Source organism: Manis javanica, chromosome 7, assembly GCF_040802235.1.
Source record: "Manis javanica isolate MJ-LG chromosome 7, MJ_LKY, whole genome shotgun sequence".
Lineage (NCBI taxonomy): Eukaryota > Metazoa > Chordata > Mammalia > Pholidota > Manidae > Manis > Manis javanica.
Genome location: NC_133162.1, coordinates 39,365,127 through 39,386,976, shown reverse-complemented (window position 1 = coordinate 39,386,976; position 21,850 = coordinate 39,365,127). Strand labels below are relative to the sequence as shown.

The 21,850-nt window shown below is 42.6% G+C and overlaps 1 protein-coding gene across 29 annotated transcripts in view; it reads right to left on the bottom strand.

The window, feature by feature from the left end:
* The window catches only part of KCNMA1 (potassium calcium-activated channel subfamily M alpha 1), a 696,669-nt gene that overhangs the window by 162,058 nt on the left and 512,761 nt on the right, over window positions 1–21,850 (bottom strand). For 27 of the 29 annotated variants that reach the window (XM_073240755.1, XM_073240756.1, XM_073240775.1 and 24 more), the window contains exon 14: window positions 17,927–18,082. In XM_073240755.1, the coding sequence (XP_073096856.1) occupies window positions 17,927–18,082 (156 nt within the window). Of the gene's footprint in view, window positions 1–4,315; window positions 4,382–16,036; window positions 16,344–17,926; window positions 18,083–21,850 lie in introns of those variants that run through there. The other 2 variants (XM_073240778.1, XM_073240779.1) reach the window with 2 other exon arrangements.

Genomic DNA, 21,850 nt, shown 5'->3' with positions numbered 1-21,850 from the left:
TAATATTTGCTGAATAGATGAAATAATTTGGGAAGCCCTGCATTTAACAAAAGCCAAACTGGGAACTTTTTTAATGCCATGCTTTTGCATGTAACATGTTAATACAGCAATTCAACATGAAACAGACTGAACCCAGAAAGGGAAATATGGTATTTAGTCACAGAATTCTTCATTCCAAGAAGCAGCTCATGGAGACGGGCAATGCTCATTTAAAAACTTGCTTTCCCTGATTTCCCTACCACGGTTTCCCTTGATCCTTCCTTCAGAAATATATCTCGCTATAGCCATTTTCAGTTGTCAAAAGCCAACTCTTTCTACAAAGTCCACACCACATGCTATGTCATCAGTAAGGCCTTTCCTGATTCTCCCAACTTGACGTGTTCTGCTTCGCTTTAACGTGAACGCTCCTCTGGGCAGGCTTGGAGGGCTAAGTGAGGTGATCGGTATGGAATGCTTAGAACACTACCTAGCCCGCAGTAAGCACTCAGGACGTGTTTATTATCATTAGCTACCACCATAGCATGTGAGTCTTCTAACATCTGACGAGAACTACAGTAAAGCAGAGTTTGGAGGAGGAGCCCCTCCCTTATGCACTCAACATGGTATCTTCTAGAACAAGCGGTGTAGTACCTTATAAGGTGCTTATTAGAGGTGCTTAATTAATATTTGTTGAATCGAACTGAGTATGACAAAACTGGAGAGACACAAAGAAATACGCACACATTTTCCAGGCACTCTAATCACAAGTACGGACTGATAACTTGATACCATTTAGTGTCAGACCATGAAATAAACCAATTCCTGCCTCCAGTGCTAAAAAAGAATTCTGCATTCTTGGGATCCAATAGGAAGCATGTACAATTGGGTCATTACCAAACTTCCCAGAAAACTTCTTAGTAGGAGCAATATTTTTCTGGGAAATGTTGTCATTATAAAACATTTTGGACTACTTGGCAAGTGGCTTATAATTTTCTAAATTCTAAATCCAACGACTTGGAGGCTTACATTTCAAAGAAGGAACTGTCAGGACCTGGTTTGTCACCACTGATCTAACTGGAGCCTCCCTCCTACTAGCCAGGAGTCCCACTGCTGTCCCTGAAGAAAAGAGTCCTTTTCTCCCAGCCTCAAGACTGCACTGTCTTCCCCATGTGACTCTGCCCTCTGTCTTCTCTTTGTCTTCACTTTTTGGGTTCCAATGTAGAGCCAGACAGCAATTCAACATGAAACAGACTGAACCCAGAAAGGGTACCTTTGGCAATTCCATTACTTCTAAATTCAAAACTTGAGAGGAAAAAATAACTATTGCCCAGTTACTTATTTATTTATTTACTTGCTTATTTATTCAGAACTCAGAGAAGAGGAGGAGAGTTATAAGGAAAAGCATTTGAATAAGCACAGGAATTATGAGATTGCTTTTGATGAGACAAACCACTAGAGAGTTGCCTATCCTTTTGCAGAATCTTCAGTACTTTAGAAAGTTTGGAGGGAATCCTATCACATCCGCTGCTGTTAACATTTGGGATGATTTCTCATGAGCGAGCGCATCTGAAGGCCACTTAACAAAAGTCCTCTGAGACTCTGAGTCCAGTGCTTCCCAGACTCTGATGTGCATGCGAACCACCCAAGCGTCTTAGTTAAATGTGGTTTTTGACGCCATAGTCCTAGGGTGGGGTCTAAGATTCTGCAGTCTAACAAGCTCCCAGCCAACACTGATGCTGCCCACACACAAGCCACACTTCGAGTAGTAAGGAGCAGTTCTCAAAGACAGTGAAAAACATGGAGCAAGTATTCTCCATGCTGCCTTTGAGGACCAGAGATTGAGAAGATGGGATTTGAGTTACAGATGAAAAAAGGATGCTTTCCTTGAGTATCATTAAATATTGGAGCCAGTTACAGAGAAAAGTTGTAGATAATTAAGCACTGGGGTTCTAGAACATGTTTGAGTTTTGTGGTAATGAGTCTAAACAAGTTTCAGGGATCCAGATTTATCCACTTAGTCTCTCCCCTGATCTAATGACCCCAATGATAGCTTAATCTTTATTTCAATGTGGGCTGTGTATAGAGAGAACAATGACACAGCTGTATTTAATTCAACTAAAAATAAAGTTTCAGAAAATGGCCCTGATTTGTAACCCTAATGTCCATTCAGCTTCCCCATTTCAGGACACAGTGTTGAGTGTGAGGACAAAAACACTTGCCAACTCAGTCCTGTTTTAATGACAGCAGATTCTGGATACTTACGTCTCCTATCGCTGTACAATACGGCCTAATAAAGTCGAGCCAAAGAGACTAGATTTCATTTCAGAGCAAAGCGTTCGGCCATAAACTTTTCTTTCTGGCTGAACAGAGCCATTCCAGCGATGAGCATAAATTCTGCTAGTTTTAGGTATCAGGATCACTGGGAAGCCAAATGGGTTATTTGTGAGCCAGGTATCCAAGGCAGAGGCACCCGCTTTATGGTGTATTCATTGTTATCTGGAAAATCTCTTGCCAGCTAGAGAATATTTTCACAGGAAGTTAGAAACGACTTCAGAAATTCCTCACTGTGGCTCCCCAGAGTGGATTTTAGGCCTCATCAAAAAGACATTTGGTTCAGAGATTGAAAGTGGGCAGCCTATAAATTGCCAAGGTATTTAGCTGGGCTTAGCAGTTTCCATTTCAGGGACGCCATGATCCTGAGTGTAGTAGCAGCATAGGAAATACCAAATCACATGCAGGCTCTGGGTTCAAATCCCAGACTCACTAAGGGCCTGCAGGCTAAGCTGCATAACCTGTCTAAGTCTCAGTCCCCTAGCCTGCAAAATGATACAAACAATAGTACCTACCTCCTAGGAAGGCAGCTGAAATGAGGTAATGCATATCAAGTGCCTAACACAGTGCCTGGCAAAGAGCTAATGTTTGCTGAGCGCTTCTGATGTGTCAGGTGCTCTTCTGGCTTAGTCATACTAAAAGATGGCTTTTACTGAGCATGTACCTTGTAGATGTTCTGTAAGTGTCAGCTATCCTTATAAGCAGTGAGCAATGATGATGGTGATCGTGACGGTGGTGGCTCCAGTCTACCCCCCAGGGTTTTGCCGGCTCAGGGCTCCTTTTAGAAGGCCCCACTGGGTCCTCCCGCAATAGCTTAAAGGTGCTATCCGCACATGACCCTTCTCCTGTTTGGGGAGGTCATCATTTCCTCCAATTCTCTCTTATCATGACATCTATTCAGAGTGAATTTGTTGGCTCTGAGGAAGCCAATTTTTTCTGAGGAATGGCTGGGGGTAGAAAGGACCTCCACAGAACACTGCTATCTTTTGGGGACAGACTCAAGATGCTTAGTTTTCTCCTCAGTCCAGAGGATCATTTGATGATCAGTGGTTTTCCAGGCTTCTTCAATAGCAGCTGAACAGTAAGAAGCTATGCATCACAGGCCCAACATCCCACTGGCCTATGTTCCTTCCTCACCACCACTAGCTCACATCCCTCAACTGGAGACTCATTACTTTCCTCTTATCTCTCATCCTCTTTCCTGGTAAATGGCTTTGCTCCTTGCTTCCAGCCTCACCTCCCAGACTGATGTTGAATATCAAGGATACCTGGCACATCCTTGGTCCACAGGATAGACATGCTAATAAGCTGCTGCTTGTTCACACATTACCTTTAAAAAATACTTGTTGAACTTGTATTTGGAGAAGAGGCCAAGCACTGGTTGGGAGAGACGAGAGAAGAATGATCACTGGTCAGAGCCCTCAGCCTCTGCTGCCCTCAGCAATTCAGTCCTGGCCCCAGTTTCACATACTCTCCTCAGCAAAAGAAAACCCTTGCAGTTAAGTGGATTCTTCCTTTTTAGAAGGCAAATGAGAAAATATCTGTTGTTATGTGAACAATAACCCATGCCTCTTGGGAAAAGGGAAGTCATTCCTCCCACCCCAAGTAGTTTACCAAAGTACTCTTTCCAATCACAAACTTTATGCCTCCTGGGAAGAAGAGTTCTGGAAGGCACATTTTTCTCCTCTTTCTTACATTTCTAGGAAGATTTAGCATTTGCCATAGTTCGGTATTCCCAGAAAACTGCCAGGCAGGTCCTTGTTCTGCAGTTGGTAAAAGATAAGATGAAAGAGAAGACTTATGATGATCCTGGTTTGGGCAGGGAGAGGTCTCTCTGTCGCTCTGTGCTCACTGGTCCCAGGAGCAAGCCCAAGTCCATTTCAGTCCTCCAGGAAGGAGCTGGAGGCTGCTGCTTTCTGAGTTCTCCAGGTAGCTCCTGCCAGTACACAGCTGCTCTCCTTCCAGTCACTACCACTGCAGGGCTCTGTCCTGGGCAAGGCTGAACTTGCTAGTTGGGCTTTCATGACACATGGGGAAGAATAGCCAGCAAATCTTCATTCACTGCAGAAGCCTGAGAAAAGCCAGACAGATGTACCCAGCTTTCACCTGTATATGCAAATAAAGTTCTCTAGATTTGCAGGGAGGAGACTGGGTTCTTGAAAGAAAGGTTAAGGGGGCTGGGGGGAACCATTTAGGCTGATGAGCAGTGCTGCTGCCCTAGAAAATGTATTCAGGCAGAAAACTCAGCTAACTTCGAATCTCACCACAGTGAGTTCTGGATCTTTTCCAACATCCTCCATTTACAAAGGTGCTGGCAACACAAAATTGTAAGCAGCAGAGGGAGCGATGCCTTTCCACCACCCTAGAAGATGGTTTTCTACCATGTTCATCTCTCCATCTCCTCCATGCAGTGGCCCAATCCTAAACTGGTCTCAGTCTCACCTCCAGTGGAAACCCAAACAGTACCACCCACTCTTAGAAGGAAGAAGGCGGTAGGTGCTTTCATACCCTGGTAATCTTTATAACAGTCCTCTAGGCTCTTTCGTTTTCTTCCAGTGGGTGAATATGAGGCTCAGAAAGGCTGGATAGGAAGTTCATGTCGTAAATCAGTCTTAGAACATTCCTCTTCCCTCAGCTTCCTGTCCACTGCACAGCTACCCAGCTCCCTGCATGTTTTAAAAATGAGGACGAACAGGAAGGGTGAGGGCTGTGCTGGCAAATTTGTGTAACACTGTGGTCCATGGGTATAACTGCTGGGGAGACACCATCCAAGATTTTTGTATAATCAAGTCCAATACCTAATCCAGATTCTGAAAAGGGCACCAGATACTCCCTGAGCCCAGTTCTTTCCTCACTAGTCTATTCAGGGAGAAGAAAAATACCCAATCACTGAAAGAAATGGCCTTTTCATGGCCAAACTTTAGCTAAAACAAGAAATCAAAAGAAACATCTTAAGGAATCATATTTAATCTTGTCACAGTCTAGAAAAAGGAGAAACTAATTAAATCCATTGTCCTACACAGCATCACGATAAATATGGAGGCTAGGAATAGACACAGACTTCTCTTGGCAGACTGATAACTAAGAGCTTTTACACACCAAAGTCAGTGGGCACAGAGATCAATGTTACTTTTCAATGGGCAGAGATAACCCTACCTACTAACATGGTATGGGGGGAAGGGAGGAAGCAATACCTCTCATTCATACATATCGATTAATTCCATCCACTTCCCACTCTACTTCCCATCCCCCAGTGTATACAAAGCACAGCATCAAGGCAGGACATCCGTATTTCTTTGAACTTGAAGCCCTAATCAGTGGGCTGGCATCACTCTTGTTACTGTGAAATACATATGGCAGTTAATGATAAAAACTACAAAAATTATACCCAGTTGAAAGGTTTTATTGCATTCCATTTTTCAAGATGGCAGATGGATACCTAAATTGATCTCAGCATCATTTTACTGGTGTCCCTAAGTTTCTCTAAATCAGCCAAATGAGTGTAAAGTTGAAACAGCCACCTCACATTGTTCTTACCAGGAGATGTGCAGAATTCCATGCACTGCAGCTTGCTGTACTATGCTATTCATAGCATCTGATGAAAAGGTGGATGACCTCAAACTCACCCCAAAGAGAATGATTATTAAATATGCTAAAGGACATGATAATGAGGGCACTGCCTCAGAGGGAATATTCTCTCTGGTCTGGCCCTAAATGACAACATAGAATATGGCTTCTAAAGTGATATCTGGGATCCAGATAAAATGGAATAAGCACATTCTACCCTGTATCATTCACTGAATACATCTTTTAAATTAGACAGAATGCATGGAGTCACTATTGAAGAAGAGTAAGTAGTACCAGCAGATTAGGGAAAATGACCAGAATTGGAAGTACTACCAAATCAACAGTGAGTTTACCATCATCTTTCCTCTTGGACCTAGCCTGACCTCAAGACAGCCCAGGACTTGTAAGGACCAGGATGTGGACAGAGAAAGCTCTAAGAGAAGCTCTCGTTCTGGCTCAAGACCAGCAGAGGGAATTCCCAACACTTAGACAGAATGGGGAAAATCATGGTTTTTCTTTTCTCCCTTTTTCTCTTCTACCTTTTTCTTGCACACCTGCCCCTAAGGCATCCAGTGGGAGCAGTAATAATAGGGTCAATGGAACTGGAAGAGATTAAAGAAGAAAGGAGAAACTTCACTGGTTAAAGGACCTGTGACCCCAAGAATGTGGGTGAACAACACCACGAACCAACAGGCTCTAACTGACATTTACAGAACACTCTGCCCAGCAGTAGCAGAATCAAAATTCTTTTTATACTCATATGGAACATTTAGAAGATAGATAACATAAAACACACTTTAACATATTTAAAAGAATTAAAATCATACAAAGTAGGTTCTCTAATCATAGTGGCATCAGACCACAAATTAATAATAGGCAGATAAGAGGAATATCTCTTAATACTTGGAAACCACAACACACAGTTAAATAATCCCTAGGTCAAAGAAGAAATCTCAAGTGAAATTATATTTTTAACTGAATGAAAATAAAAATACAATATATGAAAATTTGTGGAATGCAGCTAAAGCAGTGCTTACAAGGGAATAGAAAATATTAAATGCTTATATTAAAAAAGAAGAGTCTCAAATCAATAATACAAGCTTCATCTTAAGAAGCTAGAGAAAATAGGAGTAAAATAAACCCAAGGCAAGCAGAAAGAAAACAGAAAAATTAAGAAAAAAATAAGCTTTATTCATAACTGCCAAAACTTGGAAGCAACCAAAATGTCCTTCAGTAACTGAACGGAATTAATAAACTGTATTACATCTGTATAAACAATGGCATATTATTCACCACTAAGAAGGAATGAGCTGACCCACTCACTCCTTCCTTCAGATGGTCGCCACTAAGCCACGAAAAGACATGGAAGAACCTTCAATGTTACCAAGTGAAAGTAGCCAACCTAAATGACTACTGTATAATTCCAACTATAGATATTCTGAAAAAGTCAAAACTGTGGAGAGAGTAAAAAGATTAGTTGTTTGCCAGAGATTGAGGGAGGGGAAGATTCATCAGTTGTAATAAATGTGGTACTCTGGTGGAAGATGTTGCAAGTGAGGAAGCTATGTGTGGGGGTTGGGGTATGTGGGAAATCACTGCTCCTCCACTAAATTTTCCTGGGAACTTATAACTACTTTAAAAAATAGTTTATTAAAAAAACAGGCAAAATGTTTCACTAAAAAAGATATACAGATGACAAATTAGCATGTGAAGAGAAGTTCAACACCATTAGCTACTAGGGAAATATATATTTAAAACCACAGTGAGATACTACTGCTCATCCATTAAAATGGCTAAAATAAAAAATACTGACAATACCAAGTGCTAACTAGGATGCAGGGCACAACAACAAGAACTCTCATAGAGACTGCTGATGGGCATAATAAATGGTATGGCCATCCTAGAAAACACTTCAGCAGTTTCTTTTAAAGTTAAATGTACACTTAATATATAATCCAACAATCCTACTTCTAGAAAAATTAAAACTATGTCCACACAAACTTCAAAATGTTTATATTGCCTCTCTTCATAAAACCCCAAGTTGGAAACAACTTAAATGCCACTGAAGGAATGAATGGATAAACAAACCATGGCATATCCATAAAATGCCATACTGTTCAGCAACAGTAAGGAATTTAATATTCATACACACAATAACCTGGATTGATCTCAAGGGTATTTTACTGAATGAAAAAAACAGTTCCAAAAGCTAATATACAATATGATTCCATGTACAAGGCACTCTCAAAAGACAGAACTTCAGTGATGGAGAACAAATCAGTGGTCATCAGGGGCTAGGGGGCTTAGTGGGGTGGAGAGGGTATGAATGCAAAGTGAGAGCATGAGGGAATTGGGAAGATATTAAACTGTTCTGTATTCTGATTCTGGTAATGTTTGCAAAACTCTATATATGTGTTAAAATGCAAAGAACTATGTACATAAATACACACATACGATTTTACTGTAAGTTAATTTTTTATAATAAAATTAAAGGAGATACCTAAACAATTAAAATTACTCCTGAGTCTTAGTGGGACCACATACTTTAATCTTCCTATAATGGAATAAGGAATGCTAGGTCAGTGTAAGTGGATTTCTCTACTGACCTCGAGGACATCAATTTGAAGTTCCACCACCTGTGCCCAAATTGTATTGCTTGAATACTTTTATTATGAGCAGAAGGACCTTGCAAGGACTAGGATTAGCCTATGCTTTTGCCCTTGGAAATTTGCCTTTCTTCCTTTTCTCAGCACTTCTGAAGCCTTCTGAAGCTCACTCCCTTTTTACTGATACTGCTGCCCTATTGGAAATCCACTATACTGCGTCTGATCCACTCACTCCTTCCTTCAGATGGTTGCCACTAAGCTTTTTAGCTTTCTGCCATTCCCTGTCAGCAAACAGGTATTCATCTCCCTCTCCTGCTCAGCAGCAGCACTTGAATTGGGTGACAATTCTGCTGCTTGAGGAGGCATCGTGTCTAGGGAATACAGTGCTGCCTGTGGCTTTTTCAGACTAACACACCTCGGAGGGACTGGGGCAGAGAGATGTATTCCCTACCTTTGAAAAATACCTTAACTTTTGTATGGCCAGTTTGGCATGGTGGGGGAAACCTAGGACACTGCTTTTACAAATATTGCAAAGTGATTTCTATTCTTAGAAGCTATTGACTTGAATATAGAACTAAGCAGTGTTTATATCAGAGACATTTCTCTCAGGAAGCAACATGTAATAGTGGGAAGGCACTGAGCTGAGAACCGAATGGCCCAGTGGAGTTGTGGCCTCACTCTACCACTTCCCATCAAATTGTGCCACCAGTCAGCCATCTTCTCCTCCTACTCTACAGATGAACAGGGGTCAGAAATGCCAGCTACTTTGCATTAGGCACATTTCCCAAGTGATATTCAATATAATGCTATGCATCTAGTCAAATGAAAAATAATGTAAGAAAAATGTGTATCTTATAAAGTGCTATGCCAACTTGTTATAATTTTTAAATTATACCCATTGTATTAATTCAATAGTGGTTCCTTGCTTTGGCCCCTCAGATATACAGATTAGTTGCCTCCAAGTTCTGGGTTTCTCATCACTGTTCTGGGTATAGATTTATACTTGAGGTCACTTTAGGACAGTGGTAACCAATAGATTTAGCAAGGGAATCTGAGATTTTTATTCCTAATGGTCTGATAGCATGCCGAGACTTACTTGAAAAATCACTGATGGTGGGTGGGTGACCACACAACCTAAGTTAGAAAAACTGGAAGGGCGAGCTAGGAGGACTCAGCCTGCGGATGCCCAGATGCACTCAGAAATGCACACAATTCATTAAAGACTAAAAATCTCTGAAAGTGCTCATTTTGATGTTTGCTCAGAAGCTTGGTCAAGATGGCCTTATTTCACATTAGGGACAATATCCTGCCAGCTGATAAGAGTCAGGGTGTGCAGGAGCTTTTCAGGGTTTCACACTGAGTCCTGGCCACTGACACTTCTGTGGCCCTGTCCTCACTGGGCAGGGGCTCTGTTTGTAAGTTACATAATCTTTCGATGCTGCCTTCCCCTTTGTTCAGTCTGTGCCAAGAGCCAAATAAAAGAATCCATATGTGATTACAGCTATAAAACCAAAAGGAAAATATTAGAAAAAAATATAACATTTTGGGGTTTCTAAGTTTGTTTTACCTTTAATGCTAGGCAGACAGTTTACACAAATCATTTTGCTGCAAAGTAAAGAATAATGAGTTAAATGTGTTCCCTGTCACCATCAATCGTGTATGTTTGCCTTTGATTGACCAAACATATATAAGACACATGAAATGACTTTCTAATCATGTTAGGAGGAGGAAAGAAGGGAGAAGGGGAGAAAAATGGGAAGGGGGAGTTTCAACCTTTTTTATTTTATTCAGAGATTCCATTGACATTTTCTGGCAATCTTCTAACATGCTGTATGGGCTTCTCTTCACTAATAGTGTTTGCCTTGAGAATTTGTAAAGGTCTGAGAACTCTTTAATTCAATGTTCTAGAAATTACCAGGGCCAGAGGGGAACAGAATCCCATGTTAATAGTTCATGGATTAATTCTCACTCCATTTCAAATCATTTGCAGGGAAGTTGCTCTGCTTTCAGGTGGGTATGAGTCCTCCTGGGGCGGGTGAATGGCACTCGGGGAGGCAGGCAGAGCCACTGATCTACTGAGATACAAGTAGGGAGAAAGGATGCACAATTACATTGATCCAAACAGGATACTGAGGTTTAGCAAATTCATTTCAATTCATGGGTGTTTATTTTGATTTGTGAATTTAAACAACATACTGACTGGATTTTCTGGCAGTTGAAATGGTTTATAACCAAATCTAACCAGCCTCCATGCATCTTCGCCAAGGATTATAAAGCTTTGCATTTCAAGTTCCCATGTGGAGCCAAAGCTCTTTAATTTGGCAAGGGAACAATGTACAGTAGCAAAGGAAGAAGTTTTCAGCACCCAAACCAGCCCAAGTTGTAAGTCCTCACTGGCCCTGGCCCCACCCAGCTGTGTGTCAGAAAGGCTGGCCAGGCTAGGCTGAAACCAAGTTATTCACTCATTTATTCAACACACATTGAGTACCTATTATGAGTCAGGTGCTGTTCTAGACTGGGGATTCAGCATGTAGCCCTAGGCCTCACATTGCTTACACTGCTGCAGGGCAAAGAGGAAATTAACAATAAATGCCATGGAGGAAACCCAAGCCAAGAGAGCACCTAAGGATGTGGATGTATGGGGTGTACAGTGGAGGGGGATGTCCATTTTCAACAGGCAATTCTGATGTCTTTTCACATGAAACCTTTATTCACCCCACGGAAGCAAGGAAAACATCGGATCCCTTCCTAGAGAATACAAGTTGTAAAGTGGAACACTGCTCCCTGTAGGGAGTCTCAGAGGCCCCAGGGACATTTATGAGCTTAGTCACTTTCTCCCAGGTTTTCCTGCATTTGCCAGGAAAAGTGTTGAGTCATAAAGCATTTCTTTCTTAGAGATACCCCATATTTTGGATTGGAGAGTCAACATTGTAGAAATGTTGATTCTTCCCCAAAAAAACCCAGAAACGGACCCAAACATACACTGCCACCTGACATAAAAAAAAAAACCTGGAGCTCCTGGAGTGCTGATATGTTACTGTTTCTTAATCTGCTGATTACACAGAGTGTTGAATTTATGAATATTTCACAAGCTGTCCATTTATTAGATGCACACTTTTACGTTTGTTCGTTATACTTCAATTAGAAGTTTGTTTTTAATTCCTTTTTAAAAAATGTAATACTAATGTTTTAGAGAAAGATCTCACTGAGAAATTAACATTGAGCAAAGACACTACAGATCTGATGGAGGGAAGCCATGCAGCCACCTAGGAGAAGAGCATTTCAGCCAGAAGGAACAGCAAGTGTGGAACCCCTGTACAAGCCAAAGGGAGTGTGGATGACATGAAGGGGCAGAAGAGCTCGTACGAAATAAGGCCAAGGAGGTTATAGGAACCCGACTGCTTAAGACTTACAGGCCTTTGTAAGAACTTTATTCTGGTGGATGGGACATCATGGAGAGATTCACGCAAGAAGGTGACAGGATCTGGTTCATGCTTGGGAAGGATTATTCTACTACGCTGAAGATACACAGGAGAGAGGAAGGGACAAGGGCAGAGCAGGGAGACCAGTCAGGCTTGTCTCTAGGAGGGAGATGGGCGTGGCTTGGATCTGATAGCAAGTGCAGGTGGTGAGAAGGGCTCAGGTTCTGGGCGCATTTGGAAAGTCGAACCAAGGGGATTTCCTGCTGAATTGAATGTGGTGTGAAAAAGAAAGGAGCTAAAGGTTGACTCTAAAGATTTTAGTCTGAGCAACAGGAAGAATGGCATTGTCAGTAGTGCAAAGGGAGAAGACCAGGTTTACAAACAAAGAACAGGAATTCAGTTCTACATATGTCAGGTCTCAGATGAGATGAGAGATTCAAATAGAGATGTTGAGTAGTTAAATAGATGATACTCGGTTCAGGGGAGAGACTTTGAGTAGAGACATAAATTTGGGAGTTATCTATATAGCTAGATGAGAGTAAATGAAATTTCCAAGGAAGTGAGTATATTTGTATTGGGAGCCACTCTCCACTGGTGAGGAGTATTTGCAGAAGTCCGCTGTCATGACACCGTGGATGATTAGGGTGGCATCATCAAAGGGTATGGAATAAGCAGTAGTTTCCCATCTCACTATCTACCTTCACCATGTGCGTTCACTTAGCCAGACAAACCCTCCACTCTGGCGCCATGAGCCTTCTCTTCTGGAAGTAAAAGCCCACCCGGATCCCGGCCTTATCAGCTGCAGCACTGGCTCCATTTCAGAGATCCTGTCACCTACCTCTCTCCTGCTCCACACAGGGTTGAGCCCTGAGTCTAACATGCCTCCCTCACTTGGATGAGCACCTCTGGTGTGCAGAGCTTACACCCATCAGCCAGTAAGAACTTGTTCACTCCCAGAAAAACCTACCTGAGCTAATGAACTTTACCTCCTGAATACAGCCATGTTTAATGCCATTTCCACCTTTAAAAACTTGTTATTTCCTCACTTGTCCTAGCCTAGGCTAACCCCTCACCTGTCTTATGACCTCTGTGCTTATAGAACAGCTCAGAGAGGAAGACTGACAAGGCCCACAACATGGGGTTGTGCAAACATGTGCCATCTATCCAGACCAGAACAGAAGTTTCCTGAAGCTTATGAGTGCCTCCTAGCCATGAATAGGACAGAATGATAAGCACACTGCCTGGAATGTGGTAGGTGCCCAGGGAATCTCTACTGAATCAAGAACTTCCATAAAATAAACTATGAAAAGCTAAAACGATGGAACTAATTAAGGTCCCTCATATCATCTATCATATTTCCTCTTAGTTTACTCAAGGACCCAGAACCAGTTTGTCTGGTCTGACATGCGAGTCTGTCAGTTCTAAGCTTTCTGTGCAGACATGGGTTGCTGAACTCTTATCCCACAGTGTCAGTTTCTGCCACTGGAGGATGGGGATAATAATAATGCCAATTTAGGTAGAGACATTGTGAAAATTCAGTGATATGATGCAGATAAAGCACTTGGCATAGGGCTAATCGCATAGTTAGAACCCAGTACATTCCAGCTATTATTAAAGATTCTTGATTTATATTTCCAGCTCCTAAACCATGTTTTTATATGTGTATATATGTAAACACACATATGCACATAAACACAACTCAAAGTAAAAGTATTAGAACAATTCCCTTGGCTATAATTACTGCTAGGACTATGTATTGCTGTAAGTTTATCTCAATATGGTAATAACAATAATTAACACATGGTTCTCATGTCCAAAAAAGCCCACCTCAGCCAAGATACAATCTGAATAACATGGGCCTGATTTCCCTAGTGCTTCCTCATTCAGAAATAGAAACACGTGAGGGAAGAGACTGTGTTGTGATCAATAGTAAGTAACATTTTATCCACAAACTCCAAATCTTGTGAAGTAGGAAAAAAATAAAGTACATCACATACTTTCTCCAATTTCATAATTGATTTATTCAACCAAGAAATAATTATGGAGGGCATGCTATCTTGCAGGCCATGTGCATGTGTATGTGGTGTGTGTGTGTGTGTGTGTGTGTGTGTGTGTGTGTGTGTGTGTGTGTGTGTGTGTGTGTGTGTGTGTGTAGGTTAGATACCTAGATTAAGTGCTAGGTAGATTAGCAGATTTAAAACAATTGGCGTCATGAGAATGATTTAAATGTCCTAAGTCTGAAGACTCCATGTAGACTGAAATTTTAAGAGTTAATTACCCTGTAAACACACATTACACCCCCACACACAATTTATCTTGCTCAAGGACAGCTAATCTTAGTAATAGTAATTTGCACAATTCTCAAAAATGGCAGGTCAAGCCCCAAATTGAAACCAGATACATTGAAGAGAAAGTTAAGTATTACATGATAAAACTCTAAAGCTAAAACAAAACAAACAAAATTAATGGATCTTAAATTACATCCAAGTGAGAAAACCACATACAGAGTAAGTATGGCCACTTATCTGGGGATGAGGTGATGGCGGATAGGCTAGACAAGCTCATTGTCTTGGTCTTTACAGAAGACATTAGGAAGATTGTCAGTTGAACCTGATGGGTGGGTGGTAGAAGGTCAGATAGTGGTAAATGATTAGGATGTTCCAAGCCTGGTTGATAGCATAGACAGTAAGTCAGAGGAACAAGGACGTTCACCTGTTGTCCTTAAAGAAGCTAAGAGTGAAAACTAGGCACTGCTGGACAAAATGCTTAACCTGTCTTAGCAATGAGCTGCTGGGCCAGAGGACACCTGAGTGGCCAACCTGAGCCTCTTTAACAAAGTTACCATGTTTATGTAACAAATCTCTGTATACCAGAATCAAGCATACCTTGAAGGTTAAGTGGAACAAATTAAGGACAAATTGCCATAAAAGTCTTTACAATAGTTAGCATATTTAAAGAATCTGTTACTCCAAAAGATGTGAGCTAACAGTACAAAGAGATTCCCCAAAACTTCAGATCAAGATAGAATATCCAAATAGGAGCTAGGCTTTTGGGGGCAATGACTTGGGAACTAGGGTGAGGATCTCTGAAAGTGACACTGCTGCGGGGATAAACAGTACTTCCCCGTACTTCCTGGAACCTCGGAACTGGGACTCTTTCGTGACTCCCATGTACCAGTAGCCCCTCTCTCTTTTGCTGAGCTTTATGGTCCTCTCTCTCAGGCTTGGCTTTTGGTCTCACACATGCTAAAAGGGGAATGGATAGTCACTCTGCTTCTGCCTGTAATATACCATCACAGTGTCAGCCTTGTTCTTCTTCTTCCATCAGCAGAAGCAGAGTACAGTGTACTCTGCAGGATGAAGAACAGCCTCTGTGCCTGCCTAGGGCAAGGGAGAAGGTGAGCTCACATTCTACTTTTGGCTTCCAGAAACACTAAGTGTTCTCAAGGGATCAAATGCTGCCAAAGCTTCACCCCATCTCCCTCCATTCTAACAGGCCCACCTGTCCCCATGGAAGTGCTGATGAATTATCTGCCTAGGACATCGGGGACACTGGGAAAGGAAGCAATTTCTGCAAACAATAATGCATTTACAGATTCTCTTTTCCATCAGCTCCCCCCAAATAAAAATAACTTAAGGCTTTGTAACCCCTGGAAAAGGAGATATACATAAAACACACCAAGGAGAGTGTCCTTATGGTGTCCACGATGACCTCAAAGAGAGAAGATCTGGGATTTGGAGAGTAAGTGCACAAAGATGATGCGACAGAATGGGGACCAGTTGCTGAAGGCTGTCCCTATTTGAAATGAAAAAAACATATGAAGGCGAGCCTTCTTATTTCCAGGTCATGTGCTTTAGCAAATTCCAACACAAAGACCACCTGAATGTCAAAATGCCATAGTCAGAGAGCTACCTCCAAACAGGGAGGAGGAGTTGGCCCCAGACAGAAATAACACAATAACATGACCCCCGGAGGCAAATGTGTTTTCAGTTAGACCAGGGCCGGCCAGGCCTCTCCCACAAGCTCTTCCTAAACAGGAACTTGGCAGTGGAATTAGCTAGGCTGGAGGGGATGTCCTTGGCTGCAGAGGTGAGGCCCTTCAGAGCCTTGAGGAAAGTTGGATAGAAGTTCTTTCTCCCTGCTGGTAATAACACCAAAGAATCAGTGTCATATCCATTTTATTAATTTTCTTGACAGGCAGCTCTAGTTTCCATGCAGGCACCACAAAATCAAAACATACGCATGTCAAGTGCCCCATGTGTGGTAGGGCCCTGCCAAGGCCGTGTTACATCAACACAAGGAAGCAGAGCCCAGGTCCTCGAACCACGTGCCTGGTCCTGTGGGCAATTCCCTGCTGGAAGACACTAACAGAGCCAGAGGACATGCAGGTGACAGTTCTTTATCCCGGTCTGGGCTCCTCACGTTGAATGTAAGAACCCTGGGAGACACAAAGCCATAGCTGCTTTTGGGCTCATCTCTATGTCCGGCCACACTGACCTCCCTGTCACCTATATTTTGCCTGCCTTCAGTTTCAGCCAGGCAGGGAAATAGCGGCCTGAATGGAAGAAGCCATTGAAAGGAATGCAGTGTCCTTACTTATGAGCTGGGTCTGAGCTGGGAGTTCTATGGAGTTGAGATCTTTGGACACATAGTGAGTTGAATTTTTTTATCAAAGCATCCATTGCTAAAGTGATTGAAGGGACACCAAAATGATTTGTTCTTTTATGTATACTACTGTTAACTATAAATTGGCTAAATAGTATAAATTGGGTGAGTATGGAGGGCAGGACCTAGAAATATTCGTGCTCTAAATCATACCACTTGCAGACGTACAGCACAAGCACTGCCAGACTTAGTCCATCCCTGCCTCCCCATCTTTCCCACCCATCCCTCTCACACATTCAGGACCATTTCCCCAGCTCCACCGAGTATCTTATTGTTGGTGATGAATAGAACAGTAATGGCAGCAAGAGGCTAGAGATCTCCCACCTTTGTGATCAGAACTCCCAGCCCCCTTTGCAGGACCTCTGGTGACTCACTAACTTCCCAACTCAATCACTACTAGTTCAGGAGGAGGAATGCAGATAAATGAATAACAGGGAGGGGGACTTAAGTCCAGATCTGAGCTGAGGGCCTCCAATGCCAAATCAGGAAGGCCCAAACAAGGCAGGTTTTACTGAACTGGTTTGCCTCCTTCACTGTCTAGACTGAGAACAATGCAAGGGTGAGGACTGTTGTTGTCATTATCCTGGGCGCCAGAGCCCTCCCAGCCGCAGGGGCCTGGACCCTCAACCCAGTGCCTGGAAACACTTCTGGCCTAGCGTGTGGGGACAGAGGTAGGTCCTTCTTTGTCTGAGTCAGTCCAGCAGGCAGAGGCCACTTCGGGGACTTTGGGGTGGCTGCCCAGTGAGCTCTGTGGGCTGAGTGGGCGGACAAAGAGATGAGCATCTCCAGACCGCCTGTCTCACAGTGCAAAGGGAGCCGCTGCTGAGGACTCGGCTCATCATTTCACTCTCCATTCAAATAACCATGGCATGGCAGCCCTGCTGGCCTCCTTGATTGTGCAGAAATAAATAAATGAATTATGCTGTTGGGGTTTGGGCTTTAGCACAAACACATGGTCTGTATTTATCCACACACTGAGAGTTCCACCAGCCACTTGATGTAAAAGAACAAGATGATAATTCTTTTCTTTAGGCTCTGGTGCCATATGGAATGTATATAAATCATATTTTTGTTTTAACAGCGGAGGCTTTGTTGATAGATAAACATGTGGTTTATCTAAAAAAAAAGAGGATTGTGCTTTGAACAATCATTTAATGGCCGTGGATGTGCCAAATAAAAATAAAAACATAATTTTGAAAGAAGTTGGCCTCATGCCCAAATCTGTAACAAGGAATTTCTGCTCAACCAAAGTGGTTAAAGCCCGTCGATCTGTTTTGAGTTTAAGCTGTGCTCTCTACTCAACCCCACGACAAATTGAATCTGGGGCTAATGTGCTCTAATAGGACAAGACGTTACCTTTATGAATGACCTCATGGAGAAGAGGTTGGCGAGCATGGTGGAGAGGCCTTGAGCCAGGCAGCTCTGGGCTATGAACCCCAGCTTCAGCTCTGCGAGGCAGATTGCATCATCACCCTCTTTCCAGTTCCAGCTTGGGATGTTTAGCAGATGGGCCTGTGGAAACAGAAACAGGTATGAGACCTGCCTTTGTTAAATGTTCAATTGTTTAAAATCTCCTCTGGGAAATGCAGCATTGCCCAGCTGCTTCGGGTCACCAGACTCATCCTTTCTTTCCTTTGCCTGAGCCTGGTGTTTGGTGTTCTATTCAACTCTTACTACTCATCAGACTTCAGTTTCCCTGAAAAGTGGCTTCTGCACCTATGAAGCCCACATCCTCCCCTCAGGTCTGTCATTTAGCCAAGGAGAGTCCAGAGGGAATTTCCCTTTGTGACAGACACATCTGCCCATGCTACTAGGATGTCTGGCTAGGCTGTTCGTAAGTTGGCTCCTCAAAGATCTCAAAGATCCTCAGGCTCCTCAAAGATTTTCAGACTGTCATTTGCTTGCATCTTTAGATTTCTTTTTTATCTGCCTTCCCAGTGCTCCAAATCAGTGGCTCCCAAGCTTGAGTGGCCATCAGAATCGCCTGGAGGGTTATAAACATATATTGTCAGCCCCTTCCCCAGAGTTTCTGATTCAGTAGAGTGTGTGATGGAGCTGGAGAATCTGCACGTCTAACACGTTTGAGGTGATGCTGGGCTGCTGAGCTGAGGACCACACTTTGAGAGGCACTTCCCCAAATCATCAGGCAAATCACAGTGAGGACATGTTACAGTCTCTTGCAAATGGACTGATTCTCTTCAAGTTAGGTTACATCCTGAGATAGGAAACCAGAGAGGCATGCTCACCCATTTTTTTTTTAAGTGGCATGAAGCACAGAGTCACTGATGATCCATCTGATGAAAGAATCAAAGTTCACAAAATTCTCCAAAATTGGGAAAAGGGGCAAAAACCTAATCAGAAAACATTTTAAAGGCCTTAATGTCAAGTACAGCATTTAGGTCAAAAAAATCAATTATGTAAGTTCAAAACAAGAAAACCTAATCTGGCAGCAGAGACGAGGGGAAAGAAAAAAGCAGACTTAACTGTGTGGGTGACTAAAACCACAAAGAGAGGCCAACAGTGTGACAGGTTACAGAGAAAGCCGATGCTTGCTTGTCAGAAATGATCTCCACATAGAGGGAGAAGAACATTTTGTTCTGTTGTGAACCAGTCAGGCTAGTTTCAGACTACTTAATCCAGCTGAGACAGATTTAAAGAGGGAAACTGATTAATTGAATAACTTCCAGAGAAAAACGACAAGCACAGGCGAGCTTAGGTTCTGGAAAACATCTTCTGAGGACCAGTTAAGAGAACCGGTGTTTAGCCAGTTTTAGCCTGCGGTGTTTAGCCTGAAGAAGGCCCACACCTTCATGGAGGCACGGTGGCCACCTCTGAATACCTAGGTGCTGCTGGGGCAGACTGTTTAGGCTTGTCATGCTCCAGGGGCCAGAATTAGGACTAACTGGTGTATATTACAAGAATGACTTTTTGGGCTTGTTCTATAAAGGAACTTTTAAAGATGTAACTTGACTAATAAATGAAAAAGGCTGCCTCTAAAAATGCAAGGTGTTTGTCCCTGAAACTCAGTAAGTGTTTCTCTAAATCACAGCAGAAAAATCTTTTGTTTTGCAAGGGAGGTTGAATCAGAGCGTTCTAGGTGCCTGCTAAGGCCAAGATATACAGCCCTGAAATTACTTTTTCTCTCCATGTATCAGCAAACACAAGCAGCACCAAGGAAACTTCCCTTCACTTCCAGGCCAAGACATGAGAGTTGTGCTAGGAGAAGGAAGTAGAAGACTATTGTGAAAACAGAGAGAAAATCCAATGGCCCCATGCTCTGCTTTCAGAAATACTACTCTTGTGAAATTCCTTCTTGCAAAATCCAGTTCTGTGACAATCTCGTGATTCCTAAGCCAGCAGGGTTTACTCCTGGGAGAAATGACTGTGTCGTCCCTGAGGACAGCACAATTAAAACAGGACTGTATGCAGGCCGTAGCAGATGGTAATTCCTGTCAAGCTGAGTGTCAGAGACCTTCCCCCACGGTGTACCCAGTTCTAGCAACTAGCCCTGCCCTTATCCCATTTCTCTCCTTACTCCTCACTGGCTTAACAAACTACTTTTCCCCTTTACTTCCTTAAAGAGCATACAACAGTCTAAATGGAGAAATATTCACTTGCATTAGTATCATCTGAGAAGAATGAGGAGAAATTACATCTAAATAATGAACAAGTAAATCTTTAAGGGTGAAAAGAGATTTGGGTGGTCCAAGCGCCAGAGAGTTGCACATAACCTACATGGAACCTTCAAAAAACAAATAAAACATTATATACATTATATAAGGAGCTCACGCACCTCAACAAACAAAAAGTAAATAAGCCAATTAAAAAATGGGCAGAGGAGCTGAACAGATACTTCTCCAAAGAAGAAATTCAGATGACCAACAGGCACATGAAAAGATGCTCCACATCGCTAATCATCAGAGAAATGCAAATTAAAACCACAATGAGATATCACCCCGCACAAGTTAGGATGGCCAACATCCAAAAGACAAACAACAACAAATGTTGGTGAGGATGTGGAGAAAGGGGAACCCTCCTACACTGCTGGTGGGAATGTAAACTAGTTCAACCATTGTGGAAAGCAGCATGGAGGTTCCTCAAAAAGCTCAAAATAGAAATACCATTTGACCCAGGAATTCCACTCCTAGGAATTTACCCTAAGAATGCAGCAGCCCAGTTTGAAAAAGGCATATGCACTCCTATGTTTATCGCAGCACTATATATAATAGCCAAGAAATGGAAGCAACCTAAGTGTCCATCAGTAGATGAATGGATAAAGAAGATGTGGTACATATACACAATGGAATATTATTCAGCCATAAGAAAACAAATCCTACCATTTGCAACAACATAGATGGAGCTAGAGGGTACTATGCTCAGTGAAATAAGCCAGGCAGAGAAAGACAAGTACCAAATGATTTCACCTATCTGTGGAGTATAAGAACAAAGAAAAAACTGAAGGAACAAATAGCAGCAGACCCACAGAACCTAAGAATGGACTAATATTTACCAAGGGGAAAGGGACTTGGGAGGGTGGATGGGAAGGGAGGGATAAGGGGGGGAAATGGGGCACACATAATATGGGGGGGGTGCATGGGAAAGGCAGTATATACAGAGAAGACAAGTAATGATTCTATAACATCTTACAATGCTGATGGACAGTGACTATAATGGGGTATATGGGGGGACTTGATAATGGGGGGAGTCTAATAACTATAATGTTGTTCAAGTAATTGTACATTAATGATATCAAAATAAAAAAATTTAAAAAAAAACAAAAGAAATAAATAAAACCTTTCCATGCAGGCCTCTCATCTCCCGATGTGCCATCCAGGGTATGAAGTCCAGGCTTTTAGGCCTTGGGCCCCTCATGTCCTCATCTGGTTTGAGTTCCTTAGACATATTGTACATGTTATTACACTGGAAAGTCAGGTTTGTTTCATTTCTCAGGCTTCCACCGCCTCCTTTTTTGGCCATGATTTCTTCTCCAATTGCAGGACAAGGAGCAGGGAGGCATTCACCACAGGTGGGGAGGGACATATATATGCATGAAACAAAAATAGGAGATTGGCCCAGGAACTCAAATGCTTTGTTTCTGGTAACTCAGTCCTTTCTCATTTGAGGGAAATTTGGATACAGTGGAAAATGCCAGCATTACTGCACAAGAGTCTAGAGGCAAGTCCTCTCCTCTGGAGAATGAGACAGCTAGGGCATGTCCCACAGCACCGGGGGCTCCCTCCGTTCTGCTACTGCACCACTTCTCATCTCAACAAGAAGGAA